The 23488-nt window shown below is 35.3% G+C and overlaps 1 protein-coding gene across 3 annotated transcripts in view; it reads left to right on the top strand.

Annotated features, from left to right (window-relative positions):
* Window positions 1–21166, top strand: part of LOC113069557 (platelet-derived growth factor receptor beta-like) — a 78410-nt gene extending 57244 nt beyond the window's left edge. For 2 of the 3 annotated variants that reach the window (XM_026242709.1, XM_026242707.1), the window contains exons 5-23: window positions 3492–3622; window positions 4770–4935; window positions 5716–5887; window positions 5975–6090; window positions 7098–7221; window positions 8236–8444; window positions 8852–8946; window positions 9025–9157; window positions 9288–9392; window positions 9465–9575; window positions 9676–9823; window positions 10743–10909; window positions 11471–11586; window positions 12756–12878; window positions 12995–13106; window positions 14176–14275; window positions 14486–14591; window positions 16979–17244; window positions 19026–21166. In XM_026242709.1, the coding sequence (XP_026098494.1) occupies window positions 3492–3622; window positions 4770–4935; window positions 5716–5887; window positions 5975–6090; window positions 7098–7221; window positions 8236–8444; window positions 8852–8946; window positions 9025–9157; window positions 9288–9392; window positions 9465–9575; window positions 9676–9823; window positions 10743–10909; window positions 11471–11586; window positions 12756–12878; window positions 12995–13106; window positions 14176–14275; window positions 14486–14591; window positions 16979–17244; window positions 19026–19143 (2618 nt within the window). In that variant the 3' untranslated portion in view covers window positions 19144–21166. The remainder of the gene's footprint in view (window positions 1–3491; window positions 3623–4769; window positions 4936–5715; window positions 5888–5974; window positions 6091–7097; window positions 7222–8235; window positions 8445–8851; window positions 8947–9024; window positions 9158–9287; window positions 9393–9464; window positions 9576–9675; window positions 9824–10742; window positions 10910–11470; window positions 11587–12755; window positions 12879–12994; window positions 13107–14175; window positions 14276–14485; window positions 14592–16978; window positions 17245–19025) is intronic. The other variant, XM_026242708.1, reaches the window with a different exon arrangement.
* Window positions 21167–23488: the final 2322 nt, after the last annotated feature.

The following is a 23488-nucleotide window of genomic DNA, read 5'->3' as shown; positions in this document are numbered from 1 at the left end:
ATGGTTCCAAAGTGGCAGCATTCAGTGGAGTAGGTAGAGGGGCCATAAATTTTAGTTTGGGTAGAAGTTAGAAGATAAGGAGGGGCCGTAACTGTTTGTGGAGACAGCCTCACACATGGATTAGCCCCTGATGCTTGGGGAAGCCCATAGGAAGAGGAAGAGAAAGATGGAAATTAGGTAGGAGGCCAGTATGCTTGCTTTGGCATCTGCAGCTGGGTCTGCTGGCCATTGATGGGGAAAAGGAAAAGTGGAATTTTAAAAGGTGGCTGAGCTTGAGTGGCTAGCGGAGGCAGCCTCACGCTAGCATCTACAACCGAAGGTAGAGTGGAAAGAAATGGAGGTTGAGAAGCCACGCCATATGCATTGCGGCATGGCAGCTGAAGGTGCTGCAATGATTGGCTGAGAGGAGGATGGAGGCAGTGCAGTCTGAGAAGCGTCTGAATCTGGGGATGACCTAAACTTGCTGCATCTTGAAGCTTGAGGAGAGCCGGAACTTGATCTGGAAGACAGTGTCATTTTAAATGAAGTAGGGAGCTTTGATGAAGAGGAGCATGGGCTGCAATTGTCAGCAGAGGCAGCCTGACATTTAAATAATCTTCTGGGAGCAGGAGGCCACTAAAAAGAAAAATGAAAAATTGTCATTAGAAACGAGAAGAGATAGCCTCACGCTTCCTTCAGCAGCTGTAGGGCAAAGGGAGGGAGTGGGGTTTTTGACATCCTGAAGAGGCTGTGCAGCCTAGATGGCTAGCAAAGGAAGCCTCATGCTAGCATCTGCTATGCAAGCTGAAGGTTGCTGAAAAGGAAAAGGTTTAGAAGTAGCAGGAGGAAAAGACTGAGATGTGAGGGCATGCATTGCCAGCGTAAGCAGCTTTCCACTAGTTTTAGCTGCTGTAGCTGTAGTCCACGTGGGCTTGTGATATTTGGGGGGAAAATGCTGAAGAGCCTGTGCAGCCTGCACAGCTAACTGAAACAGCCTCACACATATGTGTTATGGGAGCTGGAGACCACTGAAAAGAAAGAGATGTTAGAAGTAGTAGGAGAAATTACTGTCTTTGACATAATAAAAAACAAAAGCTAAAAATGAAAGACGACATCCTTTTGCTCTTAACCATGCTAAAAGCAGTAAGTATTGAAACAGCAACCCAGCCTAGCAGCACATCAGCTGGTAGAGACTTGGAGAGAAGTGCCTACCAGTATGCACAATGCATACAAATAAGTTTACCAGTTGTACTTGTTCAATAATTTTGATGGTTTCTTTGATACGCCTTAGTAATTAGTTTGCACTTGTATAATTGAACATCTGTCTATCGGAGTACGATGTGGGATTTAAAATACAGGTAAAATGATAGTGAAAATTAATACATAAAATAGGAGTTATTTTATTTTGTTCTACGCAGTTTTTTTTTTTTTTTTTTTTGGTCATGTTACAAAAATTACATCAACATCCATGATGTTATCAAGTTATTTAAGAACTTTTAGCAACAAACAACCTACTTTTACCTACCTAGCATCTTTACCTAAAAACTTAATTTGCAACACGGCCTATGCTATTAGCGGAGGCAGCCTCGCACTAGTGACTGCTACAAGCATAGACATAAGTAATTATAGTATCCATGTCTATGGCTACAAGAGCTCAAGCCCTGGCTAGGTGCACTACGTGCGGCGCTGTGGACGGAAGAGCCGCAGTGAAAAAGTTGAGGTTTTGCTGCGTTGAGAACTGGGGCACAGCCCAGTCTATTTGAGTCCAGCCGCATGCGACCCAAAGCTCGAGGAGATGAAGAATATATTGTACAGATCCGCTTTGTTTACCCTCCGTGAGAATGATTAGTCTGAATAAATCTGTGTTTGCTTCAAGCTTAAACACTATCAACATTCCGATCGGATTATATATTTGCATGGCTAAATGACACCGCGATGTCAGGGAAGAAAGTGAAAGTCGTGACATTTGCCAAGTATGGTAACCCATACTCGGAATTGGTGCTCTGCATTTAACCAATCAAAGCTCACACACACAGCAGTGAGAAGTAAACACTCCGTGAACACACACCCGGACCAGTGGGCATCTATATATCCAGCGCCTGGGCAGCAACTGGGGGTTCACTGCCTTACTCAAGGGCACATCAGCCATGGGTATTTAGGGTGGAGGAGAGCGCGGTTCATTCACTCCCTCCCACCTACATCTCCTGCCAGCACAGAGACTCAAACCTGCAACCTTCGGGTTTAAGGTCCAAATCTCTAACCATTAGGCCACATCTGCCCAAGAAGGTGGAGGTGAAGGTTAAGCCTCTGCATTGTGGAGAGCATGTGGCTAGTTGAGCAGAGCGGCGGCTGTGATGATGAAGCCTGGAGCTAAAGTGTACAGGCGTAAGCTTAGGGCTGGTAGATTGCGACGGAGGATGCGACGTTGTACAAAAAAAATTGAGTCTGTGATATTAAGGCCAAAGGAGCAAAACCGAAAGCTGAAAAACTGTTGTAGGACAGAGGTAGGAAGGCTGCATATTTATACACTTGTTGTGCTAGTTAAGATGGTTATCTTAACGAGATTCACCTGTGCCAAATTGGATGATTATCTAATCGTGCTCCTCCCGAACTTTGTTTATAAAACATCATATAAATTCTGAAGTGGAGAGATGCATTTGTGTAAACCATAATCTTTAGCTTCCACTAACTGTTGTACACAGTTCACTAGAGAGTGACATTAAGTATGACTTCGGTGTAGCGTAAGCTCCGGTGAGAAGTGACAAACGTGACTAGTTATGTTTAAGCATCCTGGATATACACACAAATGCACCAATTTAACACTAATAAAATATAGAGCCTAGCTAAAACAATTCACTTCTTCACGTGGTATTCCTTCGAAAACAAAAGCTTGGTTCTCAGAAGACTAGCATATTCTCTCCAGAGTTTACACTACACCTACATCACACGTCATAAGCTGGAGCGCCACTCTCTTGTGAACATGAGTGTTTTAAATATGGATATTTTCCTTACACGAACACATGGGCTTTGCTTTAGAAGCCCTTTATCAACAACCCGGAGCCATCTGGAGCACTTTATATGATGTATGGATGCACTTTTTTGGGCTTCAAAATCAACTTGGTTGATTTAGTTTGTCCGTTGTTTATTTTTTTTCTGACCCCGTTGGAAATTATTTTTTTTCTTGTCTTAAGCATAAACAAGCATATTTTTGCAGTGTAGAAGAAATGATTTTCGTAACTGTCCTATATGGTCTGCTAATGCTTTAATATTACAGATATTTATGATTGTATTTACCATTCACGTATCAACATTTATTTACAGGCAATTATTTACTGTTTTGAGTTAAAATACTCAACATTTTCTTTTAATTTGTGTTTGTAAGATGGTTAAATCATAGAGAGAGTCCATGTGTTGCACATCTGTTATCAATAACCGGACCGCGTCTCTCATGAGCTCATCAGATGATTTGTTTTTCTGTATATCAACCAATAGCCGTTTTTGTTCTTTCCCAGCTCCCGAGGCTCTGGATCCAATCATCAACGCCTCCAAAACGGTCCTGAAACAGGGCGAGATGCTGAACGTCAACTGCACTGTTCATGGCGCGGAGCTCGTCTACTTCCTTTGGGACTTTCCCAACAAAGACGTGAGTGGGCTGAAAATAAAACTCTTTGTTTTCATTATTTCTCGATCGAGCACTGAGAGCTCCCATGAGAAGCTCTGCATGTTGAAATGAGCTTGAGATGTATGACCACACCTTCACGAGGAACATGTGTTTTTATTAAGAGGGGAAAAAATGATAAAGACACCAGAGGCAAGATTGTAGTTCTAGTTTATGCACATTAGCATAATTGTTAATGTTAATTTAAATGTAAAAAAAAAAACAGATTACAGTAAATCAGCCTGAGGTGGTTTGCTGGTTTTGACTGCACTGAACTGGTCTCCACTGCTTAGGTTTGCTGGTTTAGAGGGGTCAGTTAAATTGTTAACACAACCATGGTGCTATCAACGACATAATCATGGGTTTGAATTCTCAGGAAATATGGGTTTGATTCCACTGAACAATTTCCTCCTCAGTATTTTTGTCTTTTTTTTTTTCCAGAACAAATATCTAAACGTTCCTAAACCAGGATGCATGTACTTGAGAAGCAAAGTCATTTTGCTTTTAAAGGAAATATATCTTATTTTGAAAGACTTTTAGAATTTTGAACAGGAAAACAAGTTAAAAATACAGTTTGTTGTTGTTGTTTTGTTGTTGTTTTTTTTGCAGTGAATGCAATGCAATCGCTTTTGGATAAAAGTCCTTGCCAAATAAATACATGTAAATATACACTAGTCAAAAATTAAGCTTCCTTTGGGGCAAAAATGCAACAAAAATGCACCTAAAATTCAAATTGTGGAGTTTGTTTGAACAACTTAGTGTGTTTTTGAATGTTATTTTTTGTGGTAATTATTAATAAATATTCTAATTATTAGACATTTGCTTTGAAAAAATGGAACAATTTCACATTTTATTTATTTATATTATATGACTATATATATATATATATATATATATATATATATATATATATATATATATATAGATAGATAGATAGATAGATAGATAGATAGATAGATAGATAGATAGATAATGGAAAAATTATATATATATATTTTATAATATTTTTGCATGATAAAAAAAAAAGAAAGAAAAGAAATACCCCTGAAAATCATTTTCTGGGAGCAAATATTACATGCTAATGGAAAAGTTCATTTCTAACACTGAAAACCCCAAACCTTTTTCCCCTCAGGCAAGGGGCGTTGAAATCTTGACTGATGTCCTGTCGTCCGTGAGCATGCGATCATGTCTCAACATCACAAACATGTCTCTGGCCGGATCAGGACAGTACGTTTGTCGGGTGCATGAGGGTGTGGAGAACCATAAAGCTTCAGCCAGTATCAACATCACTGTACTGGGTAAGAGCTGCAGATGCATCACATTTACAACAAGTATAGAATAAAGCCTGGCTACTCAAATCAGTGACAGTCAACACCAGCGTTATTAGAGTTAATTAAAAACATGAAAACTTGGAAAAAACTGCATAAATGATTTATCTTTTTTTAAAGAATTTTTTTCGTCTGAATGCGACCTTCTGCTGAAGGGAATGAGTTTATGTTTAACATGATGAAACTCTGGATTAGGGTATACAAGAGTCACAGGAGCTGACTGTAGGTCACTGCGGTCTGCAGCACTTACACACACAGGATACAGTGACTGCAGGCAAGCCTTTATGAAGAAAGCTTTTACCACAATCAGCTGCGATTATGAGCTCACTTATGGAATATTAAATAGATTATGTAGAAAGATGAGCAAGCAAAATTCACTCTGTCTTGCTTATAAGGCATCATAATTTGATACACCAGCTTTCAAAAGTTTGGGGTAGGTGAGATTTGTAATAATTTTAAAGTCTTTCATGCTCGCAGAGACTGCATTTATTTTAATGAAAAGATTAAAACAACAACAACAACAACAAAATGTCATTTATTCCTGTGATCAAGAGCTCAATTTTCCGCATCATTACTCCAGTCTTCAGTGTCACATCATCCTTCAGAAATCATATTAATGTACTGATTTGCTGGCCAAGAAACATTTCTGATTATCATCATTGTTTAAAACAGTTGTGCTGCTTATTATTTTTCTGGAAACCCTGATAGACTTCAGTGTAACTCGTGATATTTTCATCTGTCTGTCTGTAGAGAAAGGATTCGTGGCTCTTTCTTCTGACATGGACAGAAGCGTCTCGGCGCAGCTTGGAGAAAACGTGGAGCTGAAGGTGGAGATCCAGGCGTATCCCAAACCCACCGTCCACTGGACTAAAGACGGCACTGCTATTACAGGACACAACACAATACAGGAAAATGAGACCCGGTAAAGATTCTCTCAGTACATGAGCTCAATTAAACAACATTTAACCTTTCCACAAGATGTCAGATGTGTGCTCTGAATCCTCTTCAGGTTTGTCAGCACGCTGACCCTGGTCAGGATCCGACTGGAGCAGATGGGTCTCTACACCGTCAGTGTCCAAAACGATGATGACTTTAAAGACTTGACCTTTGACCTAGAGGTGAAAGGTGAGACAGTTTGACATCTATTTACACACCGCCCCATTTCCTGAAAACAGACATCCGTTTAAGTCTGGGCCAAGAATAACACCAGCTGTTGGGATCACTGTCAAACTCTGCATGTAATGTAATGTAATGCAATTTAATTTAGTTTGGTGTCGGTGAGATTTTGAATGCTTTTAAAGTCTTTTATGCTCATAGATGCTGCATTTATTTGTTAAAAAATACAGTAAAACTAATAAAATGTGAAATATAATTATTAAAGTAGCTGTTGTGATCTTATTGTAACATGTCATTTATTCCTGTGATGCAAAGCTGAATTTTCAACATCATTACTCCAGTCTTCAGTGTCACATGATCATGTTTGGATTACTGTGAATTTAATTTAATTTCATTTAATTTCATGTACTTAAATATTTAACAAAATATTAATTTGTTTAATTTAATTACATTTTAAATTGTTTAGTTAAATGATTAATTTATTTTAACAATTAATTTTACTTAATCCAATATGTTATTTGTTTAATTTAAAATGTAAGTAGTTGAATTTAATTTTGATGAATTTATGTGATAATTTTACTTTATTTAATATTCTAATAGTTTATTTTATTTTAATATTTCATTTGTTTAATGCCATTAAAAAATAATATAATATTTAATTATTTTAACCATTTTAATGCATTTATTTGATAATTAACTTCACTTCATTTCATATTTTAATAGTTTAATTTAATATTTAATGTATTATGTAAATAATTTAATATTTTTAAATATGTAATTTAATATTTAATTTAATCTGAGTACATGTAATTTAATATTTAATTATGTTAATTTAATTTAATATTTATAATAATGCAAATTTTTATTGATTTAATTAAATTAATAAACAAATAAATTACTCCATACTTGTAGTTTAAAAAAAGGCTATTCACCTTTAAGCTTCTTGATCAGTTATTTTCTGTTTGGTTTTTGTGTCTATTAATGTTGTCGTCTGATGTCATTTCCTGTCTCTGTAGTTCCTCCACAGATAACTGAACTCTCTGACCATCAGCTTCCTGGTAAGAAGCACGCGGTCACCTGTGTGGCGGAGGGAGTACCGTCTCCCAGCATTCAATGGTTCAGCTGTGACAGCATGCCCAAGTAATGACACACCTTCATCATCATCATCATCATCATTACAAAAAAACATCAGACTGTATATGAGTCTGTGCATTTGTTAGGCTCCCACCAAATCGAGCAGTGCATAACGTGAGATGCATCAGCCAACATTTTTTAAATAGTTCCCCTTTAATGACTCTCATTCATATTGAATATAAGCTGTTTGCGAGATGAGTAAATATAGGGCTAATGAGTTTGCAGAGCACTCAGAAAGCATTACATAAACACACACATCAGCGTAATGAAGGTTGTGTCTGTCCATCATCCAGACACTGCACACACACTGATTAAAACACCAAAGAGCTGCACAGAAACACTTCTATATGAATAATATATAGCACATATGCTGTAACGGCCATTAGTGGACACCTTTCCTATCACAGCTCACTTCCTTCGTGGGCGCAGCACACTTATGAGGGCACTGCATTAAGTGTGTGAGCAGATATAATGCATGTATATTACTGGGTGTGTTTGTTCTCGTTTGTAAATTGTCTTTGTGCATTTTGTTAAAGTACATATTATATAAAGTATTCAGATTTACATTTTTTAAATGTTTGGGAAGATGTATAAGATGTTTGGGACCTACTGAATTTGCTATATAGAGATTATTTGCTAAAACGTGCAAATATGATTATAAAAAAAATATTTTTTTTTGCTAATTTGCTAATAAATTTACTTTGTTTAAAATTAAGTACATTTATTAGCAAATAAATATGTGTAAAATTTAATTAGATATTTAATTTGTTTAACTTTTTAATTAGTTTAATAAAGTTTAATTTCATAATTTAATTTCATACTTAGTTCAACTTTTCAGTTTAATAAAATATGATATTAAATATAATAAATATATTTCTTACAGAAAATTGGAGAAACACTGCAAACATATGCTTGTATTGTAATAATATGTATGTAATAATATGTAATAATAACTAATATAAAACACAACAAATTATGCAGTATGCAGTAATGAGTACACTTATATTCTGTTGACATCAGGTGCAGTAACAGAAGTGTGGCGTGGAGCCCTCTAGAGGAGGATCCTGAGAAAGTCACCATCCAGACGAACTTCACCTACAACATCAGGCGCAAGATCCACCAGATGCACAGTCAGCTGACTCTCCTGCGGCCGCAGCTGCTCTCCATCCGCTGCGAGGCCCGCAACGAGAGAGGAGCCCGAGCCCGAGACATCAGACTGGTCCACAGCAGTGAGTCACGTGTGTGTGTGTGTGTGTATCGGGAGGGAGGGTGTTAAAGCCTCTTTCTGAATGTGTGAAATGAGGATCTACTGAATGGAGCAGCACACGTGGAGATCAAACACAGAAGGACTTTCATTAGCTCCGTGAACGTGGCGTGAAACCCGTCGAGCTCTTTGAGAACCTGATACTGGTTCAGCCGTGAGAAAACCCAGAGCAGCGGGAAACACTTCTTATTGACTCTATATATGAGCCCACAGTCTTATATATGAGCCGGTTGCTTTGATTTAAAGTCAACACGAGTCTTCGGTTTTGTACCATTTTGACATATTTTAGTGTGTAAGGGTTATTCAATGAGAGAAATGTAGCACAGGAAATTATTTTTAACTGAGTTGATAAAGACTGTGTTTTCTCTCCAGCGTTGTTTTCTCAGGTGGCCGTTCTGGCTGCTGTCTTAGCGCTTGTGGTCATCGCCATCATCTCCGTCATCATCCTCGTCGCTGTGTGGAGGAAGGTCAGTGACCTCACTTCCTGTCTCTCTGACTCAGACGTAGCGTTTAGGTTTAACAATTGCTGAACTGGAACTCTGCAGAAGCCACGCTACGAAATCAGGTGGAAGGTGATCGAATCGGTCAGTTTGGATGGACACGAGTACATCTACGTCGACCCCATTCACCTGCCCTACGACCTGGCCTGGGAGATGCCCCGGGACAGTCTGGTGCTGGGTGAGACAGGACACACTTCCTATAGTCTTATCTTAATACTCAGCTTTTCCTGTGCATGGACACTGAACACAGGCCTAGCAATCATTCATTAAGTCCAGGTGTTTTTGTACTGAAATGCATGTTTCTTCAGGCCGGACGCTGGGATCTGGAGCCTTCGGGCGTGTTGTGGAGGCGACGGCGTACGGTTTCGGCCACTCGCAGTCCGCCACTAAAGTGGCAGTGAAAATGCTGAAATGTGCGTGTGAAACACACACATATGTGAGTGTGATCGATGATTGTAGTTAATGGTGTTGTGTGCTCACTGCAGCGACGGCGCGGAGGAGCGAGACTCAAGCTCTGATGTCTGAACTCAAGATCATGAGTCACCTGGGTCCTCACCTCAACATCGTCAACCTGCTGGGAGCCTGCACCAAACACGGTGAGCAGACGGCAGCCGAGCCGGCCCACATTTAACGCTGCTGAACTCCTTAGATCAGACCTTTTTCAGGTTTGTTGTGTCTTTATTTGTTGTTCCGCAGGGCCGCTGTATCTGGTGACAGAATACTGCCGCTATGGGGATCTGGTCGACTATCTGCACAGGAACAAGAACAGCTTCCTCCAGTACTACGCCGACAAGAACCACATTAACAACAGCAACCAGATGTGTAACGACAGCGATGTGAAAGAGTAAGATAATTGAGCATTCTTCTTTTGCACATATCAATAAAAGTTTGGAATTATTATTTTTTTATGTTTTTGAAAGACGTCTCTCCAGTTCACCAAGGCTGCATTTCTTTATTTTCAGTAAAAAAGTGTGGAATATTATTGCAATTCCAAGTAGCTGTTTTCTATGCGAATATATTGTAAAATGTAATTTATTCTTGCAAAAGCTGAATTTTCAGCATTGTTACTCCAGGCTTCAGTGTCACATGATCCTTCAGAAATCATTCTAATATTCTGATTTGATGCTGCTTCATGTTTTTGTGGAAACCATGATACATTACTGTTTAAAAGTTTGGAGATATATACTTTTATTCAAGGATGCACTCAATTAATCAAAAGTGGAAGTAGGGACAATTATTCTGTTCAAAAAAAGATTTCTGTTTTCTATTTCAAATAAAATATAGATTTATTTATTTGAAATAAATTGTAAAAAAAAATTCTAATACAATTATTTTGCACTTTCTATTCATCAAAGAATCCTTAAAAATAAACTGCATCACAGTTTCCACATAAATGTTAACCGGCACAACAGTTTTCAACATTGATACTGATCAGAAATGTTTCTTGAGCAAATCAGCATATCAGAATGATTTCTGAAGGATCATGTGACACTGAAGACTGGAGGAACAATGCTGAAAATTCAGCTTTGATCACAGGAATAAATTACATTTTTAAATATTTAAAATGGTAATAATATTTCACTGTTTTTAGCAAATAAATGCAGCCTTGGTGAGCAGAGGAAACAAAAATTTTCAAATATTAGTTATTCCATATTTTTTACCGGTAGTGTACGTTTATAAATAACATGAAATGCCATGTTAAATATCAGTCATGCTCAAGTGTAGCATTCGATGTAATTGGCTAATAAATCTGTGCTCTGCAGATACGTGTCGTTTGGCAGCGAGTGTGATGGAGGATACATGGACATGACCAAAGACGAGCAGACCCAATACGTGCCAATGCTGGAGCTCTCAGACTCCATCAAGTACGCAGATATCCAGCCGTCACCCTACGAGTCTCCTTACCAGCAAGACATCTATCAGGAGCAAGGTACAGTACTGCAGACCTTCAGATCAGCTGCAGCTACAAGCCTCTCAAAGCTCGGCATTACTGTGATACTGTCTTCTTAATACAGCATCTATAGCAAGCACCCAGAAAAACCCAAAAAATATTTATTATAAAACATCAAATTGTGCATTTTAATTGCATTGCATTTATTAATAAATATATTTTGTGCAAAAAAACAACAACACATTATTTACATAAAATTGTGCATTTTGATTGCATGTATAAATAATTATCTATTACAGTTATTTCAGTAAACAATTATTATTAAAATATTTCTGATTTGCATTGCATTTGTTATTAATAATTAATAGCACAGTAAATTCAGAAAAGTAAATATATGTATTAAAAATAATAATTATTTATAATAATCACAATAAACGCTTATAAGAAACATTTCTGACTATTATCAGTGCTGAAAACAGTTGTGCTGATTCAATTTCTTTTCCGAGGTGCTTCAGAGAATACCATGGTATTGCATGTTTTTTTTTTTTGTGTGTGTTTGCAAACAGATGTTGTGTGTGTGTGTGTGTGTGTTTATCACAGGTCACAGGGTGGATCACTCTCTGGTCATCAGTGATTCTCCGGTTCTGAGCTACACTGATCTTGTGGGTTTCAGTTATCAGGTGGCCAAAGGCATGGAGTTCCTGGCTTCAAAGAATGTGAGTGTCTGTCTCTCTCTCTCTCTCTCTCTCACACACACACACACACACACATATCTAAATGAACACATGTCAGCTCCGTTGTTTAAGATTAAGTCTACAGACAAACTCAGACCCAAAATCTTTGTCTAACACTTCCAGTTTTTGTCCCCGAGGTAAAACCAAACACACACATACTTTGGGATGCGAGAATGTCATTATTAAAATGTTTAAATTGCAAAAAAAAAAAAAAAAAAAAAAATGTTCTTCTGCAGTAATTCTGTCTTGTTTTTCCAGTTCAAATATCTTAACGTTCTTAAATCAAGATACATTTACTTAAGACACGAAATGACTTAAATTATTAAGTGATTTTATGACTTTAACGAGAGCAAATATTTGACTATGGGTTCAAAATCAAATTGTTTTCCTTTTACATTTGAGAAAAAAATTCAGAAAATAAAACTTAATATGTGAAGTCATTTTTAAGTTAACTTACTTAGACAATTAACTTTTACAGTTAACTTTACATTAGACAATGTAAAAATACAACGTGATTCACATGTAATGAACAGTAAAAAAAAAAAAAAAAACAGAAAGTAGTTAAAACTGAATTAACTACTAAGTATTAACTACTATTAACTATTAAGGTTTATATATATATATATATATATATATATATATATATATATATATATATATATATATATATATATATGAACTTCTTGACTATTGTTGTATTTATACACTAAACAGTTTCCATGAGGAATTAAGATAAGCTGTCAAAATTTGTGAACCTATTTCAGCAATCTGTCTCCACAAATATCATCTTTATTCCATATTAGTCCAGGATAAGTCATAGTAATACACGTTTTTATTGGCTGCTTGCAATGCTGAAAATAAAATCTGTAACATATGATAAAATAAATGTGTTGTGTTCTGACTTTAGAAAACGGCAATAACTAATAAAAATGCTGACCTGGCATTTCTAAACATAAGACCGAAAATGATCACATTAATCCAATTGCTCACCTCCTTTGACCCAAAGGTGTCCGTCATGCATGTTTTAATATAAACTCACATCACCATCTACTGATGTAAATGTGTACTGCACCAGTAAGTAGACTAACCTTTGAAATAATGAGAGAAACTGCTAAGTAAAACGTCTTTCTGTCTGTCTGTCTGTCTGTCAGTGTGTGCATCGGGATCTGGCAGCAAGAAACGTTTTGATCTGTGAGGGCAAACTGGTCAAGATCTGTGACTTTGGACTGGCCAGAGACATCATGCACGACAACAACTACATCTCCAAAGGCAGCGTACGTGCATCCTGTGGTTTACGGTCTCTACGACTGTAATAAAGCACAATGAAACCAACACATTCAATCAAACAAACTCTGGTTGCTGATTAAAGGGTCTGTGTGTTTGTCTGCAGACGTTTCTTCCTCTGAAGTGGATGGCGCCGGAGAGCATCTTTCATAACCTGTACACCACGCTGAGTGACGTCTGGTCCTACGGCATCTTACTGTGGGAGATTTTCACTCTGGGTCAGTCTGTTCCCTTATTCTTTCTCCACACTGTCTATGTGATTTGGGAAAATAAAGGTTTCATTTTAGTCTCCCAAATAGAAATGAACAATAAAGTATGTTTTAGCTGAAATGTGTGTTCTGAGCAAGCATGGGGTTGATTTCCAGGGGAATGCACGCTTTGAAAACATTTATAGATTGAATGCAATGAAAGTCGCTCTTTATTTTTGATTAAAAAAAATAAATCCATAGAACATTTTTGTAACTTAAAATAGAAAACTGATTTCATTTTGGCAACATTTTCTCATTTCATTTAGTGTAAACGAAAGTACTTAACAAAAATTAGGAAATAAAAAATTAAGAAACACCATAGAGATATATATATATATATATTTTTAAAATGACAAAAGCTATAACTAAAATATATAGAAAATATAAAATTCAAATCTTATTAAAAATATGTACAAAAAATAGTATATCACTGATACTAATATAACACTGGTATAAATGTAATGTAATGGAAATGACTTTTACTTTTGGGCAGCTGAAGTTGTACAAATGTAATATTATAATTTAATATAACTTAAAAAAAATATATAGACATTAAAAAACACAATTACTTAAACTTCAAGATTAAGATATAAACATAAAAATAAAAACATTCAAAATATTAATACAAGTTATCATAGTTACACTAAAATAACTATTAATCTTTGTTAACAATAATACAAATATAAGTGTTAATTGTTATAGTTTGTGTTAGCTCAGGCCCATTAAATAATATAACAGACACAATCTTTTGGTTTTAATAATGTAATGTTAAAATGATCATTAACTAAGATTAAAATATGATAAGTTTTTTTTTTTTTTTAGCTCATAGAAATGTAGTTGACTATTTTAACAACTTGAACCTAATAGTAAAGAATTACCGAATACTTATTTATTTATTTTTGTCTATAAGAGATTTATAACAATTCATTTTAAGCATGTTCTGTCAGTACTCACTTCCTGTTCTTTCACTCCCAGCGTTTCTGCTTTTTGAAATGTGAAAATCTGTCTTTGTTTGTGATTTCTGTGTGTGATTTTGCAGGAGGAACCCCGTATCCAGACCTGCCCATGAATGAGTTGTTTTACAGCGCTCTGAAGAGAGGATACCGCATGACCAAACCCTCGTACGCCTCCGAAGACATGTACGTCTGAATGACAAATACATAAACAAGCGTTGCTACATGATTATTATTACACATATGCTCGAGTTCTACAGTCATACAGTAAATAAGGTCTAAGTGCATAGTAACAAGCAGGTTTGTTTTAAAAAAGAAATCCTGGAAATTTCTTGTGGTTTTTGTGAATGATTCGGCGGATTTGGTGTGAATGCTGGTGGTTTTGTTCCTCTGCAGTTATGAGGTCATGAGGAAATGTTGGGATGAGAAGTTCGAGAAGCGTCCGGAGTTCTCCTTTTTGGTGCACACAATGGGGAACATGCTGTCAGACGGATATAAAAAGGTTTCCTTTATGTTCCCTCTTTCATTAGTTGATGCTTACTGCATAGATTTGCGAAGAAATTCGAATTGGAATATTCGTTTTCTCAGTAATTCTGTGGTGATGATTTTTGCTACTTTCTGAAATCACACAAAGCAACATTCGGAGAGAGGCAGAACTTAAATGTACATTTGAATGGGAAGGAATTTAAATATTCGATTTGAGAAACGCTGACACATTTTAAACAGACCTTCTGTCATGATATGAATAAACTATGAAAATGAAAAGTCACAAAGCAATTATATTGATAAATTGTAAAAAAATATGACTTGAATAACATGAAATTTCTTTTTTTACTTACATTATTTCAATTATTTGCTATGAAAGTATATTTCTTATTTCCATTTAGTTTAACTTAAGGTACTAAAATAACTGCAACTAAATATACAAATTTATATATATATATATATATATACATATATCTCTGAGGTATCAAAATCATGTCCCTGCGTATCATAATGAACTCAAATGAAATCTGTTGAATTCCTTTTAAGTGTGGATTATTTGGTTTTATTTGAAAAACAGAAGTGCACAGCTTTGATAAGTTAGAAACATTGAATGCGTTTACATGCGCCCTCATTATGCAATTCTAATGGGATTTTGGAAATATTGCAATTTAACTTTGCCTCATTCAAATGTAATACTTCATTCAAAATAATGCAGTTAAGCTCATAATCGTATTGACTAGGGATGCACCGATAACAATACTGGTGTGTGTAAATAACCGAAGGATATACAGTCAAACCAAAAATGATTCAGCGACCAGATAATTCAATATTCTTATTAATGCCAAGTATGAATCTCAAGTGTTTTATATGTATTTTGCACTTATTCCAAAATAATAACTCAAGGCAATAACAATTTAAACAATATATCTGATTTGTGAACTTTTCAAAGCTCAATAACATACAAAGCTCAGGTCCCATACACAGAGATTTACTTTAAATTTCACCAAGCTGATTACTCACTAAAAACTCCCACACAGGGGATTTCAGAACATGGGACAGAAATGTCTATATATATATATATATATATATATATATATATATATATATATATATATATATATATATATATATATACATACCTATAGGTTATATTATTATTGTTGTTATTTTTTTTCTTATCTCTGCCTTTTAATTGCTGTTGGACAATAATACATTTAGTATTCTATAAGATTTTTTCTATATTTTCTTAATGACTAACACCTTTTTTTGTTGTTGCCATTTTTATAACAGAATAAATGATTAATATAATTATTACACCGGAATGAGAGTATAATTCCTAGTCATACTGGCCTAGAAAATCGCAACTTTAAATTTTCCGTCTGTTTTAGCACACAATGTAAGTATTAAATAGGAAAAAAGTGGAAAAAAATTGAAACTCTTTGGTCATTTTTGAGGGAGATGCTAACGGTCTAATCTGATTCAATGATCTATGCTAAGCTAAGCTAAAAGTTCTACCTATTCTACCTAAAAGTTCTGAGCCTATTTTCAAAAATAGTGGAGTTTTAAACACATTGCAAGATACAATTATGACCCATTCATTTCCACGGTTACTCAAACAGTGTATAAATGATACGCAGAAAGCAAGAACATTTAGATTATCACAGAACATTATTATCAGTGATGAGAAAATGTGAGAGTGCAGAATTCAGTCAGTGCACACACACTCAACAAAACTCAGGCATTTCAGCCATGACTCATCTGAACGCCTCTGATTGCTGTAAAAACTTGTACAAAGAAATCTGATGCAACAAATTTAATGACCCAATTAACCCTTTTTTCATTTTCGTTTTCACTTTATTCATCAGAGCCCGCTATATATTTAGTTTAATTGTGGAGGGTGGGCAGCAACCGGCAGAAACATAAATCAGAGCCTATGGATTCAAATATATGACTTTCACTTAAGTACTTTGTAAAATCACACAATGAAAAGGAAACTTTAACATTCAGTCAAACTCAAATGCATCAGTACTCTGTTTAAATCGGAGCAATCTTTTATTTAAGAATGACAGCGAACTATATTTTATGGTATAAATATAAACTATGAACCTCATATGTTGTAAGTAAATTCTAATGATAATATTCCTAAACTTTTGCTAAAGTACTTTCACTCTGAACCAAACTAAGCTTGCACCCTGAGCAGAGAGGTGCTTTTATTCTAAACTTTTGAGCAATAGTGTACACTAATAAGGGAAGAAATTTGAAGCAAAATATGCATAAAAAACACCTTTTACAAACCAATTGGAAAACAAATCTGTGATTTAAATGTTCACAAATGTATAAAACTGATCAGAGATCAGGTAAAAACCATAGATTAAGCATCATCCTCATCATGTGTCCCCTCAGAGGTACTGTCAGGTCAGCGACAGCTTTCTGAAGAGTGATCACCCTGCAGTGGCCCGTGTGAAGCCACGTGTCCCGTCTCCATTCCCGGGAACCTTCCCTCCTCAGTCTCCCTCCTCAGATCTGAGCCCGAACCCTGTCCCGCGCCCACAGGCTGACGGAGACACCGCTGAGGCTCCACATAACGAGTACATCATCCCCATCCCTGACCCCAAACCAGAGGAGGAGACCCAGGACGATGGGACGGTGCTGACGGAAATCCCCTCGAGGTAACGCTGACTTCATGTGTGCTCAAAAATAAATTAGATGACCGCAGAGGATGAAGGAAAGATGAGACATCGCCTCTTCCTTACACGGGGGGACCACTTCTCCTTTTTATTCAAGAAGCGCATGATTAATCTGTTCATTTGTGCAAATGGAAGTCATTTTAACATGAGAATGAGAGCGTGTACTTAAACTGTGATTGATGGATTGATTGACTGATTTAAAGTGAATTTATTTGGTCAAGCAACATATGCATCCATGGTATAAATTTGTTTGTTCAATGTTTTTTTATAAACAATATTAATACTTTTTGATCATTTAATATGATAAAATATGAAAGATAATTAATATAAAAATATATAATATTAAAGTGATGAATTATCAGTATCAGTATGTGTGTGTGTGTGTGTATTCTGTATATACATAAATCAGATATACTGTAATTTATATAATAGAAAATATAATAAAACAAAGGCTATATATATATATATATATATATATATATATATATATATATATATATATATATATATATATATATATATATATATATTTATATTATTAATATAATAAAAATATTAATGCAATATGATCAAATTGAGTATATCATAGAAATAGAATATAATACAATGTTATTAATATTAATTATTATATTTAGATATTTATAACAAATAATTTATGACATGGACTATGAATATGTCCCTCTGATTTTTGACAACGACAAAGTGTTGTAATACTTGGTCTCAGTTTTCAATACTATTTATTTATACTGTTTTATCATTTTATATATTTTATATTACATATAGTTCATCAGGAGATTAATTACTAACTTTTCTTTAAAGATCTTGGGCCCTGTAATACACTTGGCGCAATGCGACGCAAGGCACAACGCAAGTGTGTTTGCTAGTTTCGGCGCAGTCCAGCGCCACATCATTTAATTAGCAAATGCATTTGCGCTCATTTTTGCGCCCATGGGCGTGCTGGTCTAAAAAAGAAGTGTGTTCAGGCGCATTGCTGGGGCAATGCTATTTTCAGGAGCTGAAAATGGACTGTGCCATAGACCAGTTCAAACCTGGTGTAAAGTCTGGCTCAATGTTTTTTCTTTGTTTTTTAAAGAGCGTACATGCTGCTTATTAAACACAGGGACGCACAGCAGCACACAAACGTGCCACATATTAAAATTTAAAGGATTGCAATGCATAAGATTTTTTTTTTTTTGTAGGCTAAATATATATACAATATATTTATATATATAAACACATTTATCAGATTTAGGCTATCTATTTGCTCGCACACAAGCAGCTCCGTTTCATCTCGGAAACGCGTTCTGTCTTTGCGCTTGCCAAATTCTGCCGTGTAAATAGCAAAGCCGTCATGGAACGAGCGCAACTGGCTCTTAAAGGGAATGGAAGATGAGACCTTGGTTGGTTTATTGCAAGTTACGCCCCAAAAAACGTCCATTACTCATTAAGAAAATAGGGACAACCCGTTTAGACCATTCGCCCTGGCGCGCCAACTGTTTTCCCATCGTTAAAATAGAAAAGTGGATTTGGACATGCCCTGAGTGCACCTGCGCCGTGCGCTTTACACTTTACATTTAGATGGTTAAAATAGGGCCCCTTGTCTTTTATATGGATGTAAAATGACTTACAGTAATGCAGTAACCCAGAAATCCTCTTTTAAATAATGTACTTTTTGTTAACGGCTCCTCCTGGAGGTTCAGACTTTATAACTGTGTGTGTGTGTTATTGTGATGTTAAAGGTGCTCTTTTTTTCTCTTCTAAAGCTTGTTAAGTTCTGATGAGGAGACGGTCTCGATGGAGACCCCGAGCACCGAACCCGAGCACGAGGAGCTGCTGCCAGATCATTCTGGAAGTCCAGAAGTGGAGGAGAGCTTCCTGTGACATACTTCAGCTTCCTGTCATCATGAAGTAATTTTAATGTACATTTTGAGCAGATTTTTATCAAATGCATCAGAATGATATGCTAGATTTCCTCATGTGCCCTTAAAGACCATCTGTGAAGGTTGAGGTTGTATTCTTTTTTACTAAAGTGGTACAATGCAGTATTTAAAACTGCAGAAGGCAAAGCTACAATCAGATGATACGTACATTAGTTGTGTTAGGTTTCAAATCAAACTTCAGAGTGTCAATCAGCAAACAAATATGATGTGCTATATTGTACTTTTTGTGTTAAAATCAATCTCAGCATTTTTAAATTGAGTGCATATTTCATTTTTATGTTCAGACAGCTGTCTTTGACTTAATTTTAACATCAGATTTTTTTGTCAAGATTCTTGTAGCAAACTTGCACTTTAATGTTTATGAGTGATTGCAGCAAATAGATTATACACATGCATGTGATTATTTGTGATTTAAGTTTCTATTTTTACATTCCACAAATGGATCCAACAGAACCATGGAAGCCTGTTTCCACCATGGACAAAAATAAATAAATAAAAAATAAATGTAATTGTGAAGTTTATCTCAAAATCCCTTTTTTTCCATGCAACTCTGAGAAAATGTCAGAATTATGAGATATAAACTCAGAATTGCGAGAAGTAATCTGGCAGTTCTGAGAAAAATAAAACTGTGAGATATAAAACTAAGAGTTGCGAGATGTATAATATAAAATAAAAAAGGTAACTGCATATTTATTTTTTACAAATCTGACTCTTTCTCACAAATATGAGTTTGTCTAGCAATTCAGATTTTTTACCCACAATTATGAGTTCATATCTCATAATTCAGATTTTTTTCTTTCGCAAAGTGTCACAAATCTGACATTTTTATTCACAGTTATGAGTTCATATCTCATAATTCCGACTTTTGTCTTTCGCAAATGTTACTTTACATCACAAATATGACTTTTTTCTTCACAGTTAGGAGTTATATATATCATAATTCAGACTTTTCCCCTGCAATTACAAGTTTGTCTCGCAATTCTGACTTTTTTCCCACAATTATGAGTTCATATCTCATAATTCTGACTTTTGTCTTTCGCAAATGTTAGTTTATATTACAAATCTGACTTTTTTCTTCACAGTTAGGAGTTTATATCTCATAATTCAGACTTTTCTCCCAACAATTACAAGTTTGTCTCACAATTCTGACTTTTTTCCCCACAATTATGAGTTCATATCTCATAATTCAGATTTTTTTCTTTCGCAAAGTGTCACAAATCTGACATTTTTATTCACAGTTATGAGTTTATATCTCATAATTCAGACTTTTCTCCCAACAATTACAAGTTTGTCTCACAATTCTGACTTTCCCCCCACAATTATGAGTTCGTCACATAATTCAGTAATCTCTTTTTTTTATCCCATGTTGGAAACAAGCTTCCATTCAGAACACAAGGCAGATTACAGAGTCATACTGACAGCATATCTGAACTGACTCTGTCTCTGTACAGTAGAAAGCATATCTAAATGACTCATGGTACATCAGAAAAACATAATTTAGTAGATGTTTTCCATCCAAAACATTTTATATTGGAGATCATTTGACATGCTCTTGGCAGGTTTCTTCCACTGAGATGAAACTCTACATGCAGCCCAGGTTTTTCATCCTCAAATGATTAGTTCAGTATCATCCACACAGTGTTTGAGTACTTAACATTGAACTTTGTTTCATGCAAACATTTAATATATCCAAACACAGTTTGAGAAGGTGAACATAAAGGCTTCGTCTTGTCTGCTTGTCTTGTTTATTATTGATTTTAACTCTAGGCATTCGTATGTATGCACAAGGCCTTAATACATTGCACATGTCAGTACTTATATCACATAGTCAAATTACACACTCTAAGGTACCAAAGCTTTATGTATGTTTACAAGTATATTTTTGTATAGATATTTTGTACATTGCTCTTTTACACATTCTATGTATGATCAAAAATAAATCTGTGATACATTCTTTAATCATCTTTCAGTGGTCGTTCTTTCTTGCTTTTGGAGATTTAATGGAGGTGTAAGTTATGCTTTACGGTATCAACTTTGCCCCAGAAACAACAGACTTTAGCAAAAGGCTCAGTTTGTTCCTAATTTAGTTGTTAGAGATTAACAAGAGCTGTGCAGTTTTAATTTATTATGGGTTTATCATAACTTAACCATAATACTAAAACTGAAAAAAAAAAAAAAAAAAAAAACTCTATCAAACTAATACTGTAATGTTTTAGGCAAAGAAATCCTGGTTTGTCTTCAGGATATGATTTCAGTACATCTCACTGAAGACTTTTGAGATGTCAGTTTAACGGATTATACTGGAAATAATGTATTTATTATTATTGCAGACAAAAGCAACAGAAAAGCCTTAAAGTGAACAAAACTGATTAGAGGCAAACACAGCTGGAGTCTTTCTTCATGTGATATTAAAGAAGCTGTTGATGGCCTGTTGTTCACATGTAAACACTGGTCATGGGGCTGAATGAACACAGGAGTGTTTTGTTCAGGAGGTCATGGAGAGACTGATCAATGATCAGGGACTCATTCGTTTCACTTGAGTACAGTGGTTTAGACGGAAAACCCAACATGGACCGACTGAGGCCTGTTCAAGCTCAGATTGAGCTTCAGATCAGAGATCATCAACACGCAGCAAGAGCTTCTCGTCTCAATCTTGAGATTCACTGACATTCAGGTAAACCTTTTTTTCTTATAAAAATGATTACATTTAAGTGAGTTCATGCTTATGACAAGCACAAATATTTGTTCATTCATTGATTTTTCTTACCACATTTTTTAAGCATAAACTGGTTTTCATACTGAAACTAAAGCTATTAAAAAACAATTTGTTCATTGAAACAAAGCTTTAAATATTAATATCAGATGAAAGACAAAAAAAAACCTTTTCATGAGTTTATATTAAAACTAAAATTACTAACTAAAAACTAAACACATAAACTCTTTTGTCTTTTCCAGTACAAATAGCTAGAAATCAAGATACCTTCACTTGAGAAAGCACTACACAGAGGTGCGTACATAATTATTAGGTACAATGTCATTCTGATAATTTTTTTCTTCCATGCTAATTTTACCAATTCCAAACCACATCAATATTAAAAACTACTATTAATTTTGTATTTGATCATAGGACATATATATATATATATATATATATATATATATATATATATATATATATATATATATATATATATATATATATTATAATTATTTATTTTTTTCCGGCCTTTATGCACAATCATATATCACTGTTTGAAATTGGCAAAATTTGGCTGGAAAATATTCAGTTCAATATTTGTACAGTATAGCGCTTTTTACAATACACATTTCAAAGCAGCTTTACAGAAAATGCATGTGTCTAAATTACAAAGCAGAAGTGAATGTGTCCAGGTAATGATCGTTTCACAAATGAACAGTTCAAGATAATAGAATCATACAGTTATCTTTAAAACATTCTGTCAACTTGGATAGTTTAGTAATTTCATCTGGTAATAATGTTGCCAAGTGGCAGGATGTATATTGAAAATAACACAGATCCTTGTGGCACCCCTTAATTTTTTTGATGTTAACTTGGATCTTTCACTATTTAAGCAGACAAAATGGTAACTGTCTGCTAAGTACGATCTTACCATATGTCCTCGTTTTCCCGGACATGTGCTCTTTTTTCGGACCCAAAAAAATGCTTTAGAGCCCTGTGAGAAACAGTTTGCTCCCGCTGAATTTCTGATCATTATCGCCTGCTCCCGAAAGCATTATATGGCATACTATTTTCGTGCATCAGGGATCTGCCATCAATATGTGGAGTAGGCTATTTAAATCTCTTTTGAATGAGGTTCACTTTCGATTTCGCGATCACACACTCTTTGAGCTCAGGATCTTTGAGCAGCAAATCCTCCAGCATGATCTGTCCGTCACCTCTCCTTTCATCTCGCGATCAGTAAAATCTGACTCCTGTAGCCCGTGTTTAATGCATGCAGGGCTGTCATGTCCAAGTTTTTCCTTTCCTTGGAATTGTGCTGCTTTTAAACTCTTGCCATGGACAGATTTTTTTTCCTATGGGTCAAAGGTTTAAAATCTTGCATGAATTTGATTGAAATGCTTGTATTGAAAAATTTTGTATTCTAAATATGATGAAACTGTACTAGATGTTAAGTTTTAACAGTGAAGGAGGGCCACTGGTAGGATGCTTTTTAGCTGTGTTTATGATCAATATGCACACCATTGACAGTAAAAAAATATTTTATGTACGGAAATCACATATTTTTTTGTATAATGTTGATATTTGG

This window comes from Carassius auratus, unplaced genomic scaffold (genome assembly GCF_003368295.1).
Source record: "Carassius auratus strain Wakin unplaced genomic scaffold, ASM336829v1 scaf_tig00001753, whole genome shotgun sequence".
Taxonomy (NCBI): domain Eukaryota; kingdom Metazoa; phylum Chordata; class Actinopteri; order Cypriniformes; family Cyprinidae; genus Carassius; species Carassius auratus.
This window is presented reverse-complemented; position numbering and strand designations above follow the sequence as displayed.